Source organism: Danio rerio, chromosome 8 (assembly GCF_052040795.2).
Source record: "Danio rerio strain M-AB ecotype USA chromosome 8, GRCz13ab, whole genome shotgun sequence".
Classification (NCBI taxonomy): Eukaryota; Metazoa; Chordata; class Actinopteri; order Cypriniformes; family Danionidae; genus Danio; species Danio rerio.
In genome coordinates this window covers 40,489,416-40,516,679 of record NC_141028.1, presented here as the reverse complement: position 1 = coordinate 40,516,679, position 27,264 = coordinate 40,489,416, and the positions used below count along the sequence as shown (strand labels likewise).

General features: G+C 33.8%; 1 protein-coding gene across 2 annotated transcripts in view; it reads right to left on the bottom strand.

Moving 5' to 3' along the window:
• Positions 1–27,264, bottom strand: part of glt1d1 (glycosyltransferase 1 domain containing 1) — an 87,721-nt gene that overhangs the window by 35,282 nt on the left and 25,175 nt on the right. For both annotated transcript variants that reach the window (XR_015498240.1, XM_087265103.1), the window contains exons 7-8: positions 7,277–7,375; positions 7,131–7,180 (exon numbers count right to left, since the gene is read on the bottom strand). Coding sequence is in view for 1 of the 2 variants with exons in the window: in XM_087265103.1 (XP_087121229.1) it covers positions 7,131–7,180; positions 7,277–7,375 (149 nt within the window). In the remaining variant the exon portion in view is untranslated. The remainder of the gene's footprint in view (positions 1–7,130; positions 7,181–7,276; positions 7,376–27,264) is intronic.

Here is a 27,264-nt window from a genome sequence, read left to right as displayed (position 1 = left end):
TCAGACGAATTAGCCACTAAACTGACAAAACGTAAAATATTTACATTTCCCTGATGAGATCAGGCTGTGTTTGTTGTATGCCATTTACATACACTGAACTCTTTTTCAGCAAGGCCTATCCATATTTTCATTCTATGGCACGTTTAAGATTCAATGATGCCATAGCTTTTGAATTTTTTAACAAAGATTATTATCTTCAGAGATTGTCTCTAAATAATAACACATTTAAAATTTATGTTTTTACTTTTTTTAAAAACAATAATAACATTATAATAATATAATATATAATATAACATAATAAATATTAGTAACCTACTAAAATATTAAAATAATTAATAATGGAGGTCTGTTAAACATATTTCCAATTTCAGCTTTCCATTTCATCATCAAGAATCACAAATAAAATGACTAACTCACTGGATGAAACTCATTGGAATTTCAAAAAGTATCACAAATAAAACTCAATTATTAGTTGCTGTTATTCCCAAACCCTCACAAACAGGTAACAGAAAATAAGTTTCTGCATGTTTTAGGAATGCAGCTTTATATATTTCCAAAAGGAGAAAGAAAAGTCAAAAAACATTTGGGATTCCTTTGATGTCATCAACACGAGCCCGTCCCTCCCCACAGAAACAATAAGTCTTGCCGCTCTCCAGATATTCTTATCAAACAAAAACACACCACCGCTTACAAGAACATGTAAGCAACTGGCAGTGTCATCGGTTCGCCTGGAGCTAACCAAACTCAAACAACAAAGCCTTTGAACATCACTGGAGACAAGAAATAGACAAGAAAAAGGAAAAATGTGTCTCCACCTGATGTGCGAATCTCAAAGAAACATCAGAGAAGAAAAGCTAACAGTCAGTTTGTGGCAGAAGGAAGCATTATGTCGCTGTGGTGAAATCGCTGGGGCTTGTGGATGGATGGCTGCAGAAATAGGCACAATGAAACACTCAAGATACTGAACTTCAGGAGGAGATGAGGAACAGCCACCATGAGGTGTTAGGCAGGATCTGCTGTCAGGTGCTTGGTTTAAATGGATGTCAAAAGGATAGAAGACAATGGTTTGGGTGGAACTGGATGCTTTTTTGTGTTATGTTTCCACTCCATTAAAGGAGGGAATATTTTGATACACTCAAAAGAAAACAGACAACACAATTCTTGAGATTTTTGTTGTGATAACTTAATTGTGTTATGTTCATTCAACTAAATTTGTTAAGTTAATTTAATAGATCTTTGTTGGGAGAACCTGAATGAATTATGTGGAACCCTACATTTTTTACACAGTATGAGAAAAAGAAATGGGGGAAATTTCAGTAACACAAATATTGCCATTGTATTATCAGGCGATAGAATTTATTAAGCTTTACAATTTATATAGATATTGAGTTTCTGTGTTAGAAACATACATACATATATTTATATATATATATATATATATATATATATATATATATATATATATATATATATATATATATATATATATATATATATATATATATATATTATTATTATATTATATATAAATTATAATTGTAGTTTTCCTAACAGGGTTCGACAATATAAGGATGGCCCAATATGCGTGCAAATGTGATCTTAAAATCGAGAAGTAAGATAAATGTGATCACGCGAGCAGAAGAAAGCAAGTGAATACCGAATGAGAGGATTGATGATCACTCACGCTAACAGCTGATGTGATGCGCACGACTGCTTAACGCGTGCACGCTCCCGAATCGAGAGGCAACCGTTTCTGGAACAGGTTCTGAAAACGCAACTCTCATCAGTTCTCTTTCAAATAAACTAGACAAAAAGTGATAAAGATGCACCCACAGTCCTGATGCTTTGAAGAGCTCAAAATGTGTCTTTTTGTAAGCAGCACCAGTTGCTTTCACTTTGAAAGTTTTTGGAGTAAAGTTAACCGTGAGCATGTGATCATTCTTTCATTATCACACACGGTATGTTTCACCTGCTTTCAATTGCTTACGGTTTTATTTGCTTTTATTTTTGTTAAAATGGTTTAATTATTATTATCTTTTTTTTACAACGTTGCTTTAATGGGAGATGAACTCTCCATTTATGTGGAGTCAACTGGTGATCCGAGAGATTTTTAGCCACGACAGATTACCGTGCTTATTTTTGATACATGACAATAGTTTTTTTTTTTAAAAGTCAATTGCTTTTCTTTCTTTTCTAAGAAATGCTTTGTTAAATAAAAAGTATAGTATACAGCTATACTTTGCTTGTTTTGACACAATAAAAATTTGTGGCTAAGAAATAATTATTGTTTCATGTGGTTATAGAGATAAGTTTGGTAAATCGTTAATTTTGAGCTCTAAAAAAGTCATGTGAAATAAAAACTAACTGCAATATAACACAATGAAACCATGATCCATTTGCTCATGCTCATTGAGCAAACTCATACTCGACACACAAAAAGTGAAATGAATGAGGACGCATGTGGACAACACAAAATTCAAATCAAGTAATTTTAGCATGTCAACGTCAAATTTATGCATATAAAGTATATTTTCCCAACAACAAAATTGTGGCTAGTCAAAATGTAGAGTGGCTAGTAACAATGGAAAACTACTAGCCACAGTGGCCGGTGGTTAAAAAAGTTAATGTAAAGCCCTGTATATATATATATATATATATATATATATATATATATATATATATATATATATATATATATATATGAGGTAAAATAATAAGTAGAAATAATAAAAGAAATAATAAAATAATAAGTAATGAACAGTTATATGTCATGTAATTTTGAATAAAAGAACTTCTGATTAACAACAGTAAAAACAACATCTAATTATTACAGAAAAAATAAATAAATAAAAACACAAACCAACACAACGAATATGTTGCTGTGGTATAACCTCTATTTAGGTCTAAATAACATTGAAGTTTACTTTGTTTTCCAACTGCTGCATTCCAGTAAATCAGATACTCTTCTTATCGTGCATTAATACTTTGATTGGGCTTAATTCTGTGAATGAGCATGGTTGTGTCCTGATGCTGCCTGCTGTTTGTCACATTCGTTGTGATGGTTCGTGTTTGGAGCTTCAGGGTCATCTGAATCAGGGGGCTTTTTTCAATGTCCATTTCTTGGGTTTTGAGGGCTTTAAAATGATAAAAGTTGGGGTCACTCATTTTTATGTGTTTCCAAAATTTAACGGCTCGTTTCTCAATGCGCATGAGGAGAGGATACTGGTATAATTTTGCCCTGCATGCATTGCTGGGTTTGTTCCTCTGTACCTTGAGGATGTTCCTACAGAACTCTGCATGTAGGCTTTCGATTGGATTCTTATTCCACTAATCAAACTCATGACTGAGGAGAGGACCTTCACTCCCACATAGCTCTATAGGTTCAATCGCTGACTGGAAATTAGGCCAGATTCGAAATGGAATTTCTTAAAAGCACCATATTGTTATATTACCATATAACTAATCAATACAAACTTCCCAGCAAGACTTGAACAAACCATTGCATCCAACCCAGTCAAAATAAAGTGGAATGAAAAAGTTGCTGAATTCCACATGAACCACAGATGCAGTCCCATCTCCACAGTAAAACTTTCACGGTTGGGAAGTGGAGTTAAACAGGCCTGAGGTCTTGTGCAGACTTGCTCTGCTCCTGTTCCTCTTCACTTTGGGACTGCAACATTTTATTTGCCTGCAGCTTATTTGTCTTCTCCTCCTTCTCCTGTTTTCAATCTTTTAAAATCCCTTTATTTCTAAAAATATTTGTCTATGTTAGTGACTACTGTCTTGATTCTGGCCAGAGGGGGAGGGTGACCTCTCTATGGGGTTTGGCAATATGGCAGCACCTCAGCTTGGCACGTAATCTGGAGTGGCAGATGGCCTGCCACGGGCTAGCCATTAGCTCCTAGCAGCTAACAAGCGTCTCCTAGCACCACACAGCACTGCAGGCCTGCAAAGCTTATGCTAGTCCCCCGCAGCCTCAATCCTCTTCATGATTCCACTGCTCTAGCTCGAGTGAGCCTCTAAATGCCTCTGATAAGTCCAGCTTAATGCATGCTAATGTTGTTATCTTTGCTACATCCAATTAGGGCTACCTTGGAATCTCAGGAAACATGTTGCTCACATGCGCCAATACTGACACAGCTTCTTTGAAAAGAATGTTAGGATGTGTTATGGGCTTTTCAAGAGGTTATCAAGTCATGAGTGGATATGCAACACGTGTGTAACCCTTTCAGGGCTTTACTCGCGATGACGGCAACAGGAATGGGTGTTAATGGGAATAATTAGAACAATGCTTGTCAGCTAGTTTCTTTCGAAGAATAGATTCTCTAGGAAACTTCACACATGTAAAATGGTGGCACATTTTCTTTAACCACTATTCAAAGCAGCAGCTACTGTATACACAAACAAGCAAACAAATAAAATAATCAAACACATGTAATACATTTATTTTAAATAATTAGTGTGAGTACTATATTACTGTTTGCACTTCACATTTGCGCCACAAAATGTGAAATGTGTTCTGATCATTTCTGAAAGTGTTTGAAAGTGGACAAGCTTATAGATCCCATAGTGCATTGGTTCAAAAAGTTCAATTGTTCTCTAATATACATTTATAGTGTTGAATATTTTAGAACGGAATATCTCCACTGAATCTCCCCAAAACAAAAGAATTACGTGATATAAAAACATAAACATTTGTTTGAGGACATAGAACATTTTTTAGTGCAGTTTTTCCCAAACTGTTTATAAAGCAGTGCTGCAGGGGTGGATGACAAAAAAATAATAATAAAAAGAAGAATGCTTGTTTGCATGATCTAATTAATCATCATATGCAAATATTTATTATAAATAATATTTCAAAAGTCCTCCGTTGTTTTTTTTTTTTTTTTCAGATAGGCTTTTGTAAAATGAAAGTTTAAAATTGTCTAAAATAGCTTAATTTATTTCTATTGTTCAAACCTAAACTGTTAAAGTTTTTGTTTATTTTATATTGTTTATTTATTTAATGTGTTTTTTATGTCCAATATTTGTAATTTTTTTAATGATTTCAATATAGCTTAGGCTATGATCTAGATCTATGACACTATTGTGTTGAGCCTACAAAAGTGGACACGTAATTTGTAAAGTTTTATGTTTTTCTGCTGTTTTAATGTTTTGTAAAGAAAGAAAGAAAGAAAGAAAGAAAGAAAGAAAGAAAGAAAGAAACCCAGCCACTCATGGCATCGACAGAGCTGTGAAGCAAGGGCTCTTTCAGCCGGTCTCTCACACACATGCATCTAAACGAACACGTTTCATGCACAAACACACCTTTTACACTGGACAAAAACAAATTACAAAACAGGATTTAATTAACAAACAAGTTAAATAAATAGATTTCTTTTTAAAAGAAACAACCGAAAATGAAATGAAAGAACTATAAACTAAAACCAGCTGAAATGTTTGCGAATAAAATGTGTTGTGGTAATGCACAATGGTTAGTGATTTGAGACCGCGCACTTTATAACAGCAATATTTGCTTTTGCTTTCACAAAAAAAGTTATTTGTCTATCATTTATATAATGTGTGTTAAGGTAGGCCATAACCAATTTGTTTTAGTGCGTGATTGACTGCTTGATTATACTTATTTGTCTTGTGTTAAATTCGATGGAATAAACATTGACGTGGCCATTTTTCAGAAAATAGCCTATTTATTTAATTGAATAAATATGTTAAATTTATTTAGCCTATGTAGACTATTGAATTATATATTTTTTATTTATTTAAATTACATTAAACTATAAAAAAAATACCACATGTATTTTACCATTAGTTTTGGCAGTTTATTGATAACTAATCAAAGAAAATTTAACTGAGCTCTGTGAAATTTTAGTATGTAGGCCTACAGTCAAAAATGAAATATTAGCACCATGGCTGTGGGGAGTCGGCAATACTGTGTCTGAAATTAAACTATTTCTCTTATCAGAAAACAATAAACACAATTATCCCAGGCTTAGCATTGCATTCGATTTTAGCAAGTATGAACAAAACATGGAGAAAACACCTCCACCTTCCACAGAGGAACCGCCACCCGCAGGCGTCGAGTCCTTCGTCTTCACAACTGGCCATTACCAAGTATGTAGGAGGCTGCCTCTTACTTGTAATGTATTTCCTGAGTCAGAGAATTTAAGTGCTGCAACTAACCATGGTTAGTCATGGCATTCTGTTCCCTGAGACACATATTTCTAAAGGCCAAATATGTACATATGGTAGGTATGTGGTTGAGGTTAGGTCAAAATTTCTCCGTAAAAAGTTTAACATGCTCATTTATGACCAGAGAATGTAGTCCTAGAGTCAGAAGTTCCATATTGACCATATTTGGAATGCTCATAAATATTAATGAGCTCTGCTCTGACGCTCCCACAGCTCAGTGCCTGCTTTGCCTGTCTCTCACTCTGAAATAAACGCATGCAAAATAATCATACTTCATTTGTCAAAAAGTATGTGAACTCTATTTCAACGGAAGTGCAGGAAAGGTTTATTTTATCATGAAGTGACTGACATCTTTAATCTACCAAGAAAAAACTGGTGTTAACCAAAGACGTTGACAGATGGATGGCACACATCGGACAGACGGTATCTATTAAACTTCTCTTTTAAACTTGGTTTCTTATTAGTACACACACAAAAATTTTAAATTAAATAAACTCAGCGATGCATTTATTCCCATTGCTTAACAACATACAGAAAAAAAATATATATATATATATGTAAAGATGTGTTGCTACATGCTTTACTATTCCTGCTTCTCCAATTTTCAAATAAGAGTTGAATATAAGCTTAGATAAACTTAAAAATAAAGAGGAGTAAATGATCATCGTTGTAATATCACAAGGAAACACTGTGGCCAATCAAACACAGCCTGGGTATTATCAAATATTAAGGATCCTGTGTACAACGTAACTGTCTTTTTGTTCTGTTCCAATTGGCCTGTTTAAGGCTCATTGTATGTCATGTCCATGTTTTAAACATTTTATTTATATATGCTTAGGTATATCCAGATTTTTGGCACCTCCAAATCATTTCAGACTAATTTAATATTGCGTCTCAATACCACATGTAAACAGAGTTGAACTAGACTAAAGTGAACTAACCTTTGGACCAATGATGATGAGGATCACTAATGGGTTCTGACTGTGCCATTCTGAAAGAGAAAAGATCAATGCATTTGGTTAAACACATTACTCCCACTGACAGATAATGTTTCATGAAGAGCTGTGATTTTCCAAAACACCAATACCTGAAAATGCTTCAACAAGATACAGAGGATCTTTAACTCGTCTGAGTCCACACACCAGCAGAAAAACTTGTAGATTCTCCACTTGCTTGCTACACACACCTAAAACAAAAGACACAGAATTGAGGCACATTAAGCCATTATCTTTGGAGATCTGTAATCTGTGTTATATTTGATTTTTAGTTTAAATTGTTTTGAGTTTTAAAAGGCTTTTTCAAGGATTTTGCAATTCCACTTTAGTTTCCACTGACTTTCAATCTTAAACTAGAAATCCATTTTAGAAAATGAGTTATACACAGTAAAAAATATCTGTTTCTTTATTTAGTGATTCACAAGGGCTTTCCATTTCTTTGGAATGTTGATCTCTGCTCTGTCGACTTTCGATTTTGAAACTTTAACTCTGCAGTTTAACAAAGTGACATTTATTTACATTTTAGTAGTCTGAAATAAACTTATGTACAAGAAATATTGAGAAAGGTTTTTGTACAGTAATATACAACACCAACCCAGACGATATATCAATTTAAACTAGGGCTGCACAATATATTATATTAGCATTGATACCACAATGTGTGTATCCACAGTAGTCACATCGTAGGATTATGATATTACCGTTGAATATGAACCACAGTTTAAACCATACATGATTTGTTGTCATTGAAAATTTCAACCATTAAATGAATTATCATTTTATCATCTTTATGTGTTTTAAGGCAGTGTGAGCATTTCAAGCCACTTTAAAGAATTTAGGCACAAGAAATTATGTTTGTAACTATAAGACTAATTTTATTTATGTACACATACGATGAAGATACACCATATAGTGTTATTTTACATTTATTTATTCAATTTGTGCCTGAATCTTGACTCCTAGACAACCATACAGTATGTTTTATTTCTTTTGAATCTTTGCTGTATTGAATTTATCAATGCTTGTGATTGGTTTATAATATTTCATGCACATGCACTTTCCTACAAAATCATATCATTTAATCTAATGTACTGAAATTAAACTCGCAGGAAAATAAAATAAAGTGATGTACGTTTTTTTCAATATTATTTAGCCCTACTTTAAACTATTAAATGTTTAAGGGCACCTATTTTATCCCTTTTTCAAGTGTTAAGATAAGTATTTTGTGTCCCCAGAAAGTTTCTGTAAAGTATCAGCTCAAAACCCCCATCACAAACTGGGATTAAAGCATGTTCTTTTATAATTGTACTGACGTGGCTGTGGTGATAAACTAAAATTTGTAAAATCGGTGTAATTCTTTACAAACATGCACTGTTTAAAAAATGTTTTAAACTTGTAAAACTCATTCTTGATCACATTTGATAATGATTGATGATCACAGAGAGCTCAACAGATCTTTTAATCCCAGTTGCTTTGCACATGTCCTGTCTCATTGATATGATTATACACATTACTATGGAGACATGTTAATACATGGCTGTCAATCAATTCGGTAAGCGGGGAAACCGTATGCCTACATCACGTTGCGGTGGGCCTCAAAATTGAAGAGATTTGGATCCTATTTTAATGTCAGGAGATTTCAAAAGAGAATTATTGCGTTTTTATCACTCCAATATGATTGCAGACACACTATATCTACACAGTTCTGTCCAAACAGCTTACAAAAGATGATTATTATCATAGGTGCCCTTTAATAAAAGTGATTTTTTTAAACTTTTCAAGGTTAGATCAAGCAAGAAAACTGCTAATTTACAGATATTTTTACAATGTATGTTTAAAGCTGCATACATCTAAACACTGTGTAGACACTATCCAGCACATCTCAAAAGAATTTCAATAAGATTGAGGGCAATTGTTGGTCAATTTAACAGTTTCTTCAATTCTCATAGTTCATACTTCATTCACAGTTTAAACCTGATGAACCTGTGCATTTTAGTTTGGATTACATTATCAGACTTTATAAAATGTTTCTACTACAGTTTTTGTGAAAGTCTAAAACTATATAAAGTAACACACTATTTAGCTGTGTATATTTAGGATACATCACTTGATATTTCTGAAATTAGTTGTACAAACAACTCTAAAAGTTTATTCCACGAAAACAACTTACTAGTTTCCATCACTGCAACCCTACAAACAGTGTCAAAAGTGCCTGAAGTTAAAGAAACACCAAACTACATGTGGAGAGAAACTGCTGATCCTGAATCAGATGGCTAAGCATTTCTAAAAAAAAAAAAAAAAAAAAATGAAATGTAATGTGGCATAAATCAATGCATACATGCTGTACCTCCATCTGTAATGAGGCTAATCCATCAGACAAGGTCACAGAGATGTCAGAAACGCAATGAGTGCAAAACTGACTACATGCTCAGAGTAGCGTGCGTGAAGAGTACTTTATCAATATAGCATATATAAATAGTAAGTATGTCACGGCATATATTGCATGGATGATAGCATACACGAGAATAACAGCCATATTTATGTCTATTAGCTGGATTATTGTGGAACATGTGGAGGATAGTTTTTTTTTAAATAATAATTTTCAAAAATGATTTCCCCTGACCTATAAATGACTACATGATTTTAGACAAGCTGTTATAAATCAGAGCAGCTATTTCCTGCTTTGGGGCAAATTACTGTTTACACAAGAAACATTTAAAGTCATCCAAATGATGTGAACAATTATTTACTTAAAATGTCATATAAGTATAAATATAAGTATTAAATATAGATTTAAGTACTGGGGTAAATAAATAACACATACACTTACATGCTACCATGTCCACGTGACAGTCCTATCTTGTTTTGTCAGTATCTGGTATCTGTGGGAATGTTCAATCCAAATCTGTTCTTTAACCTAGATCATCCCTAGTTTTAATTCCACCTATTCCAGATTATCCACAAAAAATATGAGCACTAGTGTACGCATGACGTTTGCTCTGGGTCAGTGCAGGTTTGTAAACATATTTATGTAAAGATGATCAGAAACAGTGTGAAATAAACACTGCATAGACTCCCATTGCTTTGATTTAAGGTTAATGATACCATCTCATGCTTAACCCAACTCTTATTGACTGTATCCACTTTTTCCTTTCTTAATGTCTCTCTTTTTTTCAGTTTGGTAGCTTGTACAAACTTAGTTCTGGGTTTTAAGTATGTTTAATGTGCACTCACATAGCAGCTTTAGCCATTGTTGTTGTTTTTTGTAAGTAAAACATGACAAGGAAGGCAGCATCCCGTAGTACAAATTCAATGTAGACGGTTAGATAGACACCCCAGCCTGTGGTGTGGGTGTGGCCTAAATGTGCTCCGTGCCTATCGGTGTTAATCTTTCACCTGGTGGCAAATTCCTTAATTGTCTGACAAACCCTATTTAAATGGCTTATACTACTTCCGATTAACTCATCCCAAGACTCTGTTGCTCACTCCAAAACATTTTAGTAGCTACGGAGGCTTGAGCCACTGATATGCAGACAACTGTACAGAGAGAGAGGGATGGGTAGAAAGAGAGAATAGTGGACACTGAGGAGAATTTTCTGTAAAAATGACAACAACATTAAATCCTAAGGGTGTGACAAGACACTTACAACACAAAACGAGATAAAACACCAAATTGGGTTCACGAGAACGAGACGAGATGAGATTTTAACACTATTTAAAAAAAAATTGACTGTAAAACAGTAAAAATTGCAAAACTATTTAGGTGCTTTTTAAAATCAACTTGTAATTTGAATGTTATTTTACTTCTATTTTAATGAATTCTATGCAGTAAAGGACATGCAAACACTGAAAAATATTTGCTAATATATTAATGGAAAAATATTTTTAGTTAACTGAAGAAAATAAAATCACAAACTGCAAAACTATTTGTGTGCTTTAAAAAATAATAATGACTGGAATTTTATTTATATTTTAAGGAATTCTATGCTATAAAGGACATGCAAACATTGCTAAATATTTAGCTTTAAACTGACTGGGTTCTCCCCTGTACAGTTTCACATGAGAAATCGAACCCCTTTTTAAAAACAAAATAAATAAAATTCATGCAAGTTTTGGTGTTTAATTTTTTTTTATTTAATAAATCAGTTTCACTTTCGTTCAGCAAGATTTCATTCTTGCCCCCATGACTTACTCTAGGCTATACTGGATGCGATCATGCCGATATGATATAAAGACTGATGGGAGAGAGTTGTTTTAATATAATTTAATACCGCATGCAAATAGGAAAAAAAAAAATCTGCTTTTCCTGAACAGCATAAACGCTCAGTAGGTGCAAAGATTAGTGTCAAACAGCACTATCTTGTCACAAAATGTGGCTAAACATCCTATATGACAGTTATAGTTTGATTGCGGTGTTTGCATTTCTGTACTGCTCTTCAGTAATACGACTACATTGTCTTAATTTCATTTGTGTTTATGACAATTACGACTTTAGGCATATTTGAAGTGTTATTCCATAGCATCATTCCGAACCATAATGTGTGTGGCTGCATTTTTAGCCTCTGTTTAACGCGGCAGCTGCTGAACTCTTGATTTGCAGTTCAAATCCAATTCTGATTTCAATCTTCAATGCTAATTTCACCTTCATCTCCATCATAACATCACAACTCATGAGACAACTGTTCACCTTGACGAGAAATCTCATCGCGATTTAATCTTGCAAGATCTCGTCATACGAGATCTCGTCACACCACTTTTAAACCCACATAAATCTCGAATTTCCAGATATTTACACTATATTTTAGATCTCTAACATTAGTTTTATTAGTAAAAAACTAGCCAGAAACATTTTAACAAACCACCTGCATGCATGTGCAATTTTATTAATTATAATTCTCTTTCATTATATTTTAAATAATCATATTAGTATGATAGTATCCTATTTTGTTCTTATTTGTGTATGTAATCATTTTAAAAAATGTTTGTGTGTGTGTGTGTGTGTGTGTGTGTGTACGTATATACACTGTGTAATACATAATCAAGTCATGCCAACAAAGCTTTCAGAGCATCAGAGCAGAGCTGATTAATATTCATGACTATTGCAAATATGGTCAATAAGGAACTGTGGAAGAATAAGGATTGCTAAATTGGACCAACTTATTTTATATAATACACTTTAGTTAGTTTAGCCTAAAAGTAGTGCTTGTGTGCAACTAAACTAGTGATAAGCAAACCATGTTAACTTAATGTTACTGTAGACACATGTACTTACGTTATATATAATCCAAGTATACTTCTTTACAACTTAAGTATATACCTTAGTTTTTTTTAAATATACAGAACATTTAATGTACATTTTAAATGTATTTTGACAACATTACAAATGCAACAAAGTATTAGATATGCAATTGATATGTGATTATGATTTGCAATTGCATATCACATTTGCAATAATTCTCTCCACAATAATCACATAATGTAATAACATTAAACACATTTCAGGCATTATAAAATTGCAATGTAATTCCACCTTGAGTGAGGTAGATCCTAGGATTAGCAATGACTTACTTAAAAATTGCTTGCAATGACTGTGGAAGTACTCCAAGAAACTCAAGTTTATATTGTACTTTAGGTATCATTAAAAAGATACTAAAAGCGAAATGAATGAAATAGAATTAGACCCCAAGATCATCAAGATTAGACTGTTGTGATTTGAAAGTAGCCTGGTCTGAGTGTCACGTCAATGCTTGAGTGCATATAAATGTATGGCAATTTCTAACAGAGGCTCGGCCATCTGGATAAACTGCTGGGCAACACAAGCCAACAGAAATGTTATACTGTGAGTGATGCTGTGGCTAATTAAACCTGTTGATATCTCAACAGCAAAATCTCAGATAGCTATCAGGTGTATGAATATTGTTGTGGACCAAATTCGTGACAACAGGACAATACACCACATCAGACTGCTTAAACCATCAAGAACAGTTCAAGAAAAATTAAGATGAATTTCTGTTAATGTCCTGGCTCAAATATTCACCTGACATGAACCCAATTGAAAATATCTTTCACTTAGAAAAGCAGGTTCACACTGCATCACCTCATCTCTGCAACGTATAGAAATTGGAGGAATTGATGGCTCCTGATTTCATAAAGAATCTACTGCAATCTCAGGTTTTACTGGGTATTAAATGTACAGTAATAGGTGTATTTACCTGCAGTTATTGTGGATTTTGGTTCTTCTGAAAATCTAAATTTTGAAATAACCAAATTAATTCCACAACTTAGTGTGTTCACTATACAATAAGAGTTAAGCATTCAATAGCCCCACAGTATACATGTCAGATAATCTTAAGAAGATTAGCTTTAGAACAGTGACAAACGTTGTTTTGAAAAATGTTACTGCATGTCCACCAATGTATTCAAATAGCCATCAAACAACATGGGTAAATTATTTTAAAACAGTTGGTTTCATTTTCAAATATGGTACAGCATCTTTAGGGGTAAAGTCTAGTTTCTCTTGGTTTCCCTGTGTTTCCTTTATAAAAATTACACAAATCAATGATTCCTGAGGTCAAAAAATTAATAAAGAATAAGGATGTGTGCATATTTTCACAGCAAAACAATAAAATAAATGTTGCAAATTTAGCTAAAACTTACCACATAATAATTTTATTCATTCATTAATTCATTTTCATTTGGCTTAGTCCCTTATTTATCAGGGGTCGCCACAGTGGAATGAACCACCAACTATTCATGCATGTTTTACAGAGTGCAGCTATCCTATGGAGTCAATCTAAGACCATAAATACTTGCAAAATAAAAGAAAGTTTTGCAAACAAAAAATAAAGTATTGAACAATAAATAAATAAATAAATAAATAAATGCAAATCTATAAAAAAAAAAAACGCAAAACAAAAATTTATTTAAGAAATAAAAATATTTTTTAACAAAAATAAAGAACGGCAAAGGTAAAATTAGGTATCTAGAGAAATAAAAATAAAATTTGCAAACGAAAAAAGAACAGCAGTTGAAAAAAAAAAAATAAAATATATATATATATATATATATATTTGCCAAACATTTTGCCTTTACAAAACCCATCCAATCAATTGCAAAGCTCATTTTGATTGCTTTTTAGTTGACCGTGACCATTTTGACTGCAACACCCTTATCATATCAGGGCCACAAAGTGAAATCCGCAGAAACGTGAAGCGCAAAGAGAAACAGCATCACAAACTCATGGTTGACTAAAAAGCTAATCAAAATGAGCATAGCAATTGACTGGACGTGTTTTGTAAAGGTAATGCTATAAAGTAAACGTTTTGCAAATATATGTAGTTTTTTATTGCAAATATTTCAGTTTTTTTTTTTTGCACTACTTGATTTTTTTTTTTGCAAATTAAATTTTATTTTTTTCAAAACTTAATTGTCCCTTTGCTGTTCATTATTTTTTTAAGCAAAATTAGTTTTTATTTGTCAAAAATTATTTTAGATTTTTGGAGATTTACATTTATTTTTTTATTTATTTAGCTCAATACTTTATACTTTGTTTGCAAAACTTTCTCTTATTTTGCAAGTATATATGGCCCTATATTGACTCCATACCCATCCACCCATAACCCAGTACTGCAAAATAATCTTTGTATTCGTAAAAAAAATCTACATTTTTTTTTTTTTTATGAAATCCTGGAGGAACTGATATGCAGTGCATATGAGTTATTTACATCAACATGTAAAAGTACAGTAGCTATACACAGTACTTTCAAGTGTAGCTCCTTCAAGACTATTTGATCATTACATATTAGGTTCCATGAAAGGTTTGAAAAAATCTATCTTTATATTTACAAGGCTTTATTCTGTCATTTCCAGCAGGTAAAGCTAGAGAACGTTTGCCTGAGGACAAGTCATAAATGAAATGAACCGTGAACCCTGACCACAAGAGCTAGTCGTTCGGATCCAAACAATCCACACGCAAGCTGCTTAAAGTTGAGCATTGTTGCTTTTAGCAGAAATTGCTGGCTTTTGCTTTAGTATTCATTGATGAGGTTAGTTTTGGCAAGGCTAAGGCTAGTCATAGGTCAGTATGAGGACAGCTTCCACTCTTAGACATAGGACATAGTAAGGGAAGGTCACAGAGGTTTATGCGATGTGAGGTAAAGCTCTGGGATTAGATGACTGATGTACATGCTTACAATGTTTTAACTCTCAGACAAGGTCTCTTGAGTGAATTTTTTACTGGGATAAAGAAATACATGGATGGTCTCACCCCGTCTAACCCGTACTTGATTAAATCACAATGCAACTCACAAAAGCTACCCTTTATGGAAACTTCTAAAAAGGGAAGTTGATATTCACACCCCCGGTTTCTCTCTCTCTCTCTCGCTCGCTCATATTATATAAGAGAGTTCAGATGCAAACGCACAAGTGTAGTCTGGAATCTTCTCGTCTTTTTCACCTCTGTATAGGTTCAGTAATATGACTTTTAATGCAATTAAGTAAACTGCACTGGCTTTGATGTGAAATAACTAAAACACAGGAGGCTAAAAACAAACTCTTTATATTAAACATTCACAATATGGCTAATGATTTCTTAACATTTATAAACATAGTAGTTTAATAACTCAATTCCAATAACTGATTTCTTTTATCTTTGTCAAGATGACAGCACATAATATTTGACAATATATTTTTCAAGACATTATAATTCAGCTTGAAGTGCAATTTAAAGGCTTGACTAGGTTAATTAGGTTCTATAGGAGGGCTAATAATATTGACCTTCAGATTATATAGTATTTATTTATATTTATTGCAGCCACAATAAAACATAGAAAAAAAAAAATATATATATATATATATATATATATATATATATATATATATATATATATATATATATATATATATATATATATATACATATACTGGTGACTGTGGAGGCCATTTGAGTACAGTGAACTTATTGTCATGTTCAAGAAACCAGTCTGAGATGATTTGTGCTTTATGTCATGGCGCATTATTAATGCTGGAAGTAGCCATCAGAAGATGGGTACAATGTGGTCATAAAGAGATGGATATGGTCAGCAACAATACCTAGGTAGGCTGTGGCATTGACATGATGCTCAGTTGGTACTACACAACCAAAGTGTGCCAAAAATATCCCCCACACCATTACATCGCCACCACCAGCCTGAACCGTTGATACAAGGCAGGATGGATCCATGCTTTCATGTTGTTGACGCCAAAATCTAAATGTACCATCTACCATTCGAATGTCGCAGCAGAAATCAAGACTCATCTGACCAGGCAACGTCTTTCCAATCTTCTATTGTCCAATTTTGGTCAGCCTGTGCAAATTGTAGCCTTAGTTTCCTGACAGGAGTGGTACACGGTGTGGTCATCTGCTGCTATAGCCCATCTGCCTCTAGCTTTGATTGTGATTGTTTTGTTGTGCTTTTAGAGATGCTCGGTTGTAACGAGTGGTTATTTGAGTAACTGTTGCCTTTCTATCAGCTCATACCAGTCTGGCCATTTTCCTCTGACCTCTGGCATCAATGAGGCATTTGCACCCACAGAACTGCCACTCACTAGATATTGTCTTTTTTGTGCGTGAAAATACCATAGATCAGCAGTTTCTGAAATACTCAGACCAGCCCGTCTGGCACCAACAACCATGCCACATTCAAAGTCACTTAAATCACCTTTATTCCTCATTCTGATGCTCAGCTTGACCTGCAGCAGACCGTCTTGACCATGTCTACATGATTAATTGCATTGAGTTGCTGCCATGTGATTGGCAGATTAGAAATTTGCGTTGACAAGCAGCCAAATAAAGTGGCTGGTCTATATATAAATATATAAACTTTTTTTTTTTTTAATGATAAAATGAAGTAAATTTGAACATTAACAGAATTTCAGTTCAGTAACAGAAAATGACTGCAGTAGTTTAAACTGAAAGGTTTACCCTTCACTACTGATGCCAGAAGTAATGGAGAATCTTTTGTGTTGAAAAAACAATGTCAAAGTGTTTACTAGAATACTAACTAGAACACCTAGAACTACTTACTAGAACACCTAAAATGATTTCAAGGGGTTCATACGCATCAAAATGTCAACTTCTAAACTTTAAATTTAACCTTAACTGAATTTAGTTAAAAAAGAAAAAAACAGGGAACTGCATATTAAGAATAATTTCATGCTTGGGAAGACTGACATCCTGGGTTTACATGAACAGCACTGACATTACCAAAATGAACCAAACTCTGACCTCAAAACAACCTGGATGGACACTAAGTGCTCGTATGAAAATACTGAAAAACATCCTTTTTTTAAAGAATTGTTGTCTGCAATGCAGTAATGCAGGATGTAGCACTATAGAGCTCCATTACATCTCTTATTCATAAAGATCTGCACAAGATGACTGTGAGGAAAACTGTACAATGCCTCAATATGGTTTAGATTTGTTTTGACTGTGGGTTAAAACTCACTCCTTGAGTGGTTTCTTAAAACAAAAACACTTTCAGATGTTCAAAAACGAAAGTACACTTCATATCACATCCGTCTGGCCAGTATATATTGTATAGAGGACGTCTATGAAAGCTTAGTGTCAGTTATTATGCATCATGGGCAAAACATTTTCAAACATCCAAATCCAAAACTACCTTAAATCATCCCAGGACAGGAGGGTTCATCAAAAGTTCATAAAAACAATTGAAAAAAAAAAAAAGATGAATAAACTACAACAGAATTCTGCAACATTACAGAAATGAAGTTCATCTGAAGTAAATCTACAGCTGTACTCAGGCTGATTTGTGCTTGATTACACCCCATAATCCCATGTCATCGGAGAGTTAGACTGCACATCCAGTTCTGTAATTCTGATCAGACATATGACGGGAAGATAAATAAGAAGAATCAATCCAGGAAACATTTTTCTTTTTTTAGCTCAGCCATTAATATGTTCTACTTTGAAGCATATTCCTTCATCCTCAAATAGAACCATCATGCTTATTTGTTTGTTTGTTTGTTTATTTATTTATTTATTAACTTGCTTACTTGCTTGCTTACATGCGTGTTTGCTTGCTTGCTGGCTTGCTTTCTTGCTTCCTTACTTGCTTGCTTACTAACTTATTTGCTTACATGCTTGCTTGCTTTCTTGCTTGCTTGCTTACTAGCTTACTTGCTTAGTTGCTTACATGCTTGCTTGCTTTCTTGCCTAATTGCTTATTTGCTTACATGCTTGCTTGCTTACATGCTTGCTTACTTGCTTGCTTACTTGCTTAGATGCTTGCTGGCTTGCTTGCTTTACAAGCTTATTTACTTACTTGCCTACTAGCTTGCTTACTTGCTTGCTTGTTTGCTTGCTTGCATGCTTACGTACTTGCTTGCTTGCTGGCTTATATACTTGCTTGCTTACTTGATTGCTTATTTGCTTGCTTTAGTGCTTACTTGCTTGCCAGCTTCCTTGCTTGCTTACCTGCTTGCTTGCTAACTTGTTGGCTTGCTTGATTACTTGCTTGCTTACGGACTTGCTTGTTTACTTGCTGGCCTACTTGCTTGCTTACTGGTTTACTTGCTTGCTTGCTCACCTGCTTGCTTGCTTACGTACATGCTAGCTTGCTTGTTTAAATGCTTACGTGCTAGCTTGCTTGCTTACTTGCTTGCTTATTTACGTACTTGCCTACTTGCTTGCTTGCTTACTTACTTATTTATTCAACCAGGAAAGTCCCATTGCAATACAATCTCTTCTACCAGGATGTCCTGGTCAAGAAGGGCAGCATGGAACAGAGTATATATATGTTGACCCAACTTTACTGATTTTACAATTTTAGGTAGATTGAACATAAAACTATTAAGTCGTCCCAAAAAGCTGAAGAATTATGTTGATTCAGCTCATTTTAAATAAGTAGTTTGAACAAGCAGCAAAAATATTATTTTTAAGTGTTCTATCTAGACAGACTTTTAAATATTTTTAAATACAGAAATAAATAGTACAGATATTATTGGTAGTACACCTTGAAGCTCATTCCATACATATCAAGCATACTTAGAGAATGCAGATTGGTCCCAACTCTGCATTAAAAAAAATGTCATCTTAAGTAAGAGTATATGCTTTATATAGGATGTAAAAAAAGTATTTGGGTCTGAACCAGAGCACTGTCACTGCAGCCGTGTTTGAATGTGAGCAGATGATCAAACAGATATACAGCTCACGATCAAACGTGATGCGTGATTTCAAAGGCTCTGCTGCACTAGGCTTCAGTCTAAATGTTTACCTTAAGAAAGTAACAGCACGACTAATAACTGCACTAAAAGTAGTTCAGCAGAGAGATTAGCCTTTGCTGGCAAACGCTGCAAAGACTTCACTCCACCGTGTGGCTGCAGGGGAAATAGCTTTCAAGAAACTCTGAACAGACAAGAAAATGAAATATTTATGGGGTTCACATTTGTTTAGATAGTATATGTGAATGATTTGGTTATAACAGGGATTTTGCAGGTTTATGAAAGCTTGCTTTTCAATTTATTTTAAAACATTTTAAAGAAATGTTGAAGAATACACTGATGAGAACAAAACAGAAATAAAAATGTCAAAATGTGAATGCATTGGGCACAATGAGCTATATTAGCAAAACTTTAAAGTATAAAGACCTTATACTATATCTAAGACACATCTCTGTTACATTCATTCATTCATAAATTTTTCTTCGGCTTAGTCTCTGATCTTAATAACAATTTAAAATAAAATATATAATGTTAAACGTTACATAATGGATCCAAACCAGTTGACAAATCGTTATTCGTTCATTAATTAATTTTCTTTTCGTCTTATTCCCTTTATTAATCAGGGGTCGCCACAATGAACCGCCAACTTATCCAGCATATGTTTTACGCAGCGGATGCCTTTCCAGCTGCAACCCATCCCTGGGAAACACCCATACTCACTTATTCACACACACAATTTAGCTAACTCAATTCACCTATACCTCATGTTTTTGGACATGTGGGGGAAACCAGAGCACCCAGAGGAAACCCACGCGAACATGGGGGGAACATGCAAACTCCACACAGAAATGCTAACTGCCCCAGCCGAGGCTTAAACCAGCGACCTTCTTGCTGTAAGGAGATTGTGCTACCCACTGCGCCAACATGCTGCCCTGAATATCAATAACACTTTAATTTAGTTTACAATTCACTATATTTACAAACTATTAATGATCACTAATAGCTTAATAAACTACTAATTAGGTATTTATTAATTGTTGGTAAGATAGAAGTTGGGTTTTGGGTAGGATTAGGGATGCAGAATAATATCATAACTACTACAGCAATAACTAGTTATAATTACAGTAATAAGCCAGTAGTTAATATCATAAATTGTGACCTGAACTAAAGTTTATAGAAATATATTTTACTGTAAATAATTAAATAAATAAATAATTTCAAGAAAAAAATTCTAATGTTTGTTAGAAAGACACTTTTTATCATTATGATTAACAGTTTGATCATGAGAAGCATAATTTACTAAGTACAGGTCACACGTTCTTTATAAAAACATTTTTTTACCTTACTTTTAATAATGATGGATCATTATTTTACCCCTATTTTAAAAAGTAGACTATAAAATCATACAAAATTACTTTTATATGATTTTTTTTTAATTCGATGTATACTGTAAAATGTGAAGTCTTATCTTTGACCAATGTTTCCTTAACTGCACTGTCCAATAACAGTAAAATGACTGTATATTTTAACAGATTTTTTCCATACTACACGTTACAGGTGTTTTTTCGTTTAAATACATTTCGAAATGCATTATGGGAAGGGGATCACAGATCAGACAGCGATTGATGAACACCGGGACATAGTTCTTCCTCTGTTTCGCCCTGGTAAGTACGACCAAAAATTTATCACAATATTTTATTTCACTTGTATCATTATTTTAAATGATTATTCTCTTGTCTTAGCCGGGCATGAATGTACAACAGTGAATTATGTTGGATATTGTAAGAACAGACTTTTTTTCATTAAGGTCAAATTGTACTATAAGTGATTCCATTTAATGAGCATTTACCTAATGACTTTAAGTGTTTTCCTCATCAGTAAATATGCTATCTGTTAATTTACAGTTGTTTGTCTGTATCTTTTAACCTGTTGTAGGTCACTAATGTACAGGTGGATAATTAGCATTTTTCATTTATTTAGTCTAAATCTGAATCTGACAAACGATTAGGAGTTTAAAACTGGAACTACCAAAATACTAGAATGAGCAGCAGTCATTCTGACCGCACATGTGCTTAGAATTAAGGTTTCAATGTCTGTCATATTTTATGAAGTCATTACGCTAAAAATATGATTTTCTTTTGCAATATAGCCTAACATGGTGTACAAGCAACTAGACTGCCTTACTTTGTGTCCAGCAAGCAGGACAGCTTTTGTGAAAGTGCAAATTATGTTTTTAAAATTTGAAAAGACATGTCAGAAGGAAGTAAATTGATGTTTTTGCTATCAGAAAGTTATATTTTTGTTAGCAGAAAGCTGCTAGGCAACACAGACATTTATATTCAAAGGCACACACTGAAATAAAGTAGCAGACTCTAAAATCCATGCTGTCAAGTTGACCATTTTAGTCATTAAAAACACTCTAATATTAGAATGACATTAGAAACAATGTTAGAATAAAATATCAGAATCAGTTTTATTGCAAAGTGTGCTTCACACACACAGGGATTTGTTTTGGCTGCAGAAGCTTCTAGTGTACATAAAGTGACAAGTGACAACACAAAATAAATATGAAAAAAAAGATGATAAACATTAAACATTAAAAAGATGCAGATAGTCCAAAAGATCTGAATGTTAAGTTGTATGTACAGATTTGTTATAAATATACAGGTTATAAGGTGATGTGTACAAATGCGTATGAGAAAGTATTGATGAATGAGAAATGAGAATGCGTATGAAAAAATATACCCATATTTAAGAAAAGTCAGAGCACTAAAGTACTGTGGGTTTTATTTTAAACAAAGTTATTACTGACTTACTCCCAGGGCCATTTTTATCGAAGCTGATATTTAGCCACATCATATTGGTGTTTTGTAACATTTATTTATTTATTTTTTTTTTTTAAATGAGTTGTTAGCCCAACACTTAACCCCAAATCTGGAGGACCAGGACACATACACTAGCTTACACAATTCACCTACAGCACATGTCTTTGGATTGTGGGGGAAACCGGTGCACCCAGAGGAAACCCATGTGAACACAGGGAGAACATGCAAACTCCACACAGAAATTCCTACTGACCCAGCTGGGGCTTGAACCAGCAACCTTCTTGCTGTGAGGCAACAGCGCTACCCTCTGTGCCACCAATGTTATTCAATAACACAATTTAAAAACGGTCAAAATGATCGCCTCTTTAGTTCTAGTGTTAAACAAACAAACAAAAAAAAGTGTAATTTCAATCATTTTACTAAATGTCTGGGTGGAATGGTGGCACTTCACAGCAAGAAGGTCACATAAGTCCAGGCTGGTCCAGTTGGCATTTCTGTGTGCAGTTTGCATGTTCTCCCCATGTTGCATGGGTTTCCCCTGGGTGCTCCGGTTTCCCCCACAGTCTAAAGACATGTGGTATAGGTGAATAAGCTGAACTGGCCATAGTGTATGAGTGTAAATGCAAGAGTGAATGGGTGTTTCCCAGTGTTGAGTTGTGGCTGGAAGGGCATCCACTCTAACATAATAACATAGGCTGGATAAGTTGGCGGTTTATTCCGCTGTGGTAACCCCTGAATAATAAAGTAACTAAGCCAAAAAGAAAATTGATGAATGAATAATTAATGTTAATTACAGCCAATTTTAACACCGCGTGACAAATCTATAATTTAATAAAGCTGATTAATCTTCATTCACTGCATTATTTGCATCTGTCTTTGTAAATATCTGATGTGTTAATTTACAGGCTCCTGCATGCTGTGAATTGCAAAGTTTTCCCACAGTAACTTTAACTTTGAAGTAAGTCCATAAATGCCTTTGGTCGTGTTCCCTAATCTAGTGTTAGAGGATTTGTGCACGAGAGTGGTTTACGGCGGATTACAGCCTTCCTCAAACAAGACAGCAGGGGGAAACTGTTCTCCACTTCACCATAAACAACCAGCGTTTAAAATCACTCCAGTCCTTTTATTTATTTTTTGACCTGTGATTGATGGATGGGTAAATGTTTTTTATAATCTATTATTATATCTATTATTATCATATTTCTTCTTCAAGCAGAGGCTGAACTGTAGAAAAGCTTGTCAGTTTACTCTCCATAGGATCAGTTATGAATGCTCTGACAACTTCTCTTCTATGCAATTCAGAGGAAAATATAATTACCGCAGGATGGATTACACCTCAAAAGGCAACCAAGCGGGTTTGCCCATATTTGTGAATTCTGCTGCAGACAACTGTCTTTTTTTTGCTGTTTCAGATCTAAGTGTTCACATGAAAGGAAAAGAGGAGGATATAAACAAACAGTCACTGAAGGTGGGGAGGCAAAAACTAAAGGCAAATAAAGGCAAGAACAGCACATCTCTCCAGAGGGAGGAGAATATTCAGTTTCATGCGCCACAGAAAGTGATTTGGACAAACTGTTAGTTGTGCTCACCATGTTTCCCAAAACATGTCTTCCTCATCTCCTTTCTCCATGAGTTTACAGGGTTTTTTTTTTTCTCGCTAGACTAGACTCTGATCATAAGAAGTGGCATGAAAACAAACATTGTTAACACTTCAGTTTAGGTCACAATTTACGGTATTAACAAATCATAACACTACTAGCTTAATAAATGACTTATTAGCTGTTTATTAATAAGTAAGTTGGAATTAGGGACGCAGAATAAGATCATACTTTATGACTACTAATAAACTGTTAATATATTAATAATAGGCAGGTAATAAGCCAGTAGATATCATGAAGGGTGACCGAATTTAAAGTGTTATGCAAATTTTAATTAAAATGATTCTAGAGAGATTTTTTTATCTGAAAAATGTCTCAGTTAAATGTGCCTTTATTAATAGCTTTATTAGTAGCTATATTCCTCATTTTTAAACTGTAAGTGATATATTTTATTTTTTAAAGCTATAATGACTTTAGTTTAAAGTGCTACAGTTCAAGATTGATCTAAGACAGGGGTGCTCAATCCTGTTCTTGGAGATATCAGCTACCTTTCTGCAGATATCAGTTGCTACCCATATCAAACACACCTAAACCAATTAATTAGGACCTGAACACTACGTGATAATTACAGGCAGGTGTGTTTGATATGGGAAGCAACTGAAATCTGCAGGAAGGTAGCTCTCCAGGAACAGGATTGAGCACCCCTGATCTAAGATCTAACATTAATCTGTAAATAACAAAAAAACATAACATCACCATTTTTCTCACTTTCAACAGCCTTATCATGTCTCACGTAACCGCTTAGTGTTTTAATCACAGAGGAATGTCAGTAAACTGTTTATAATACAGTCAGAAAACAAATTAGCTTAACATGTTATATACATTTATATACATTTTCCATAAACTCAGTATCTGTAGAAGCATAACATTATCAACAGAATCATCTCACGAGCATGTCACACCACTTCTTTATCAGTTTCACTGGCTTACGGTAAAGTTTCGTATTGATTTTTAAAATACTACTTCTCACTTTCAAGGCACTTCATAATCTTTCTCCTCAATACCTCACTGAACTTCTCCATACTTATACTCCTTCTCACACTCTTAGATCAGCCACTCTTTCTCCCATGGTGCCACCTCGCACTCCATTAAGCACAATGGGTGCCACATCTTCTCGACTATGGAACTTACTTCACCTGGACCTAAGGAGCAGTAATAGTCTTCACACTTTAAAATATCATCTCAAGACCCATCTTTTTAGGCAGACTTTCTTTTGACTATCTTTTATCATGTTATTTTATATTCACAATGTTTTTGTACCTGCAACTCCATACATCCATTTACAATTTTGTTTGGCAACGTTTTATTAATTGTTTTAATTTGTTCTGTTATGGCTGTTGATGCTTGTTGTAAGGCAACCTTTGGGTGTCCAGAAAAACGCCATTCACAATATATATATATATATATATATATATATATATATATATATATATATATATATATATATATATATATATATATATATATATATATATATATATATATATATATATATTATTATTATTATCATTATTTATTGTTTTATTACTTTTTAATTTTATTTATAAGAGAAAAAAAGGACAGAAAGAGAAAAAAAATAAAAACAAAGAACAAAGTGGTTGTAATATGGGTTACAAAATCAAGTCATAATACATTTAAAGTACATTTTCACAAATTGTTTATAATGAAATATTCAGTTCATTTTTGCCGTTACTTGCTGCACTATTTTTTTAAATCAAATCTTAGGGTCAAAGTCAGTCGCTCCATAGAGTGTATTTCCTTTACAAAACCTTTCCATTGAGCCCTTGTTGGAGGATCACCTTAAGACCATTTTTGAGTTTTGGCTTTTTTGCTACTTACCAAAAGGATTTCAATTAAGTATTTGTCAACAGTTGGAATAATTTCTGATACACTCCCTAGGTATAATGTAATAAATGAGTAGTCCAATTCTTCTTCAGTTATCTTTTTTATTTCAGTCGCTATTTCATTCCAGAAGGGCTGTGTTTTTGGGTTTGCCCAAAAAACGTGAAAATGGTTAGCTATTGAGGTTCCACATTGTCTCCAACAAGTGGCCAAACTTTCAATACCCTTACACAATGCAGATAGTTTAGGAGTTATGAAGAACCTCTGTGCAGAATCTGTCCAAGCTCCCTCTGTTATTTATTGGTTTGACTCTTTCTCCCATTTTTTGTTTTATGTCATTTGATGAATGAGTCTTACTGTTTTAGATGCGTTTACTGTATATAATTTAGAGACCGGGTTTTTGTTTTCTTTTTTTAGGTAGGCTTCCAAAAATACTGTGGTTAAATTATAATCATCGTTAAATTTTTTTTTTATTAAAGTAATCTGACTTGCGAGTATCTGTAAAAATCCTGTCCAGGCCAAATGTATCTAATATGGTTTGATAACTCATGAAGTGTCTGTTAGAAGTCACTGAACTGAATGATGTGATTCCTCTACAAACCCACTGTTTAAATCTCTTATCCAGTGTACACGGTTGAAAATCTGGGTCAAATGCTATCCAACTTAATTTCCCATTATGCTTTTCTAATTGTAATTTCTTTAGTATACTGTACTAAACCATAACTTCAATGAAAACACGGTCCAAGTAATTAATCTACTGTTATACTTTTCTGCTCCATTTTATTACTAATAATGATAGTAAAGGTGTATTCATCTGCGTGGTTTCTAGTGTTTTCCATTTATTGATATTATTATCAGTATAAACTACTTGTAACAGGGGTGTTTTTTGCATTATACATTTTTTTTAATTACAGCCATCAGCCTAATAACCAGTAAAACCTGTTTTTGCTGACAAAACAGCATAAAGTATAACATTGATTCCTTTTGGTGCCATTATAGCTTGTGTGAAATCTGGTAATATTGGTCCATTTTACACTTGGTCATTTCATTAGTTCTTTTTCTGATCAGATACCTACTATATTTGATTTGTGGAAAATTCCCATTTATATTTGGCCACATAAAAGTGTTTACACTAAACTGATATAAATCAGATCTTCAAATCCTGCGTTTTCAACTATATGCAAATTCAACTATAGGTAACGCCGACTAAAGCATCAGATATGCCACACTTTATTATTGTTTTCTGTGATGCTTTATATGTTATTCAGCATACAAATGGTTTCATATGAATGAGGCTCTGTACTTCAACTGTGTTCCAGAAAAACATTATTACATGCACACAAGGAGGGCTCTATAATTACAGTCATTATAGTCTAAATAAAACTATTTTTGTCCTACTGATAAGCACAAGGCATCATTCAAAATTGTAAAGGGTTTTCATTCGAGGATAACCCACTCTCCAGCAAACTCAACATTGTGAAATACTCAAACCAGCCAGCTGACACAATCAACCACACCACATTCAAAATCACTTCA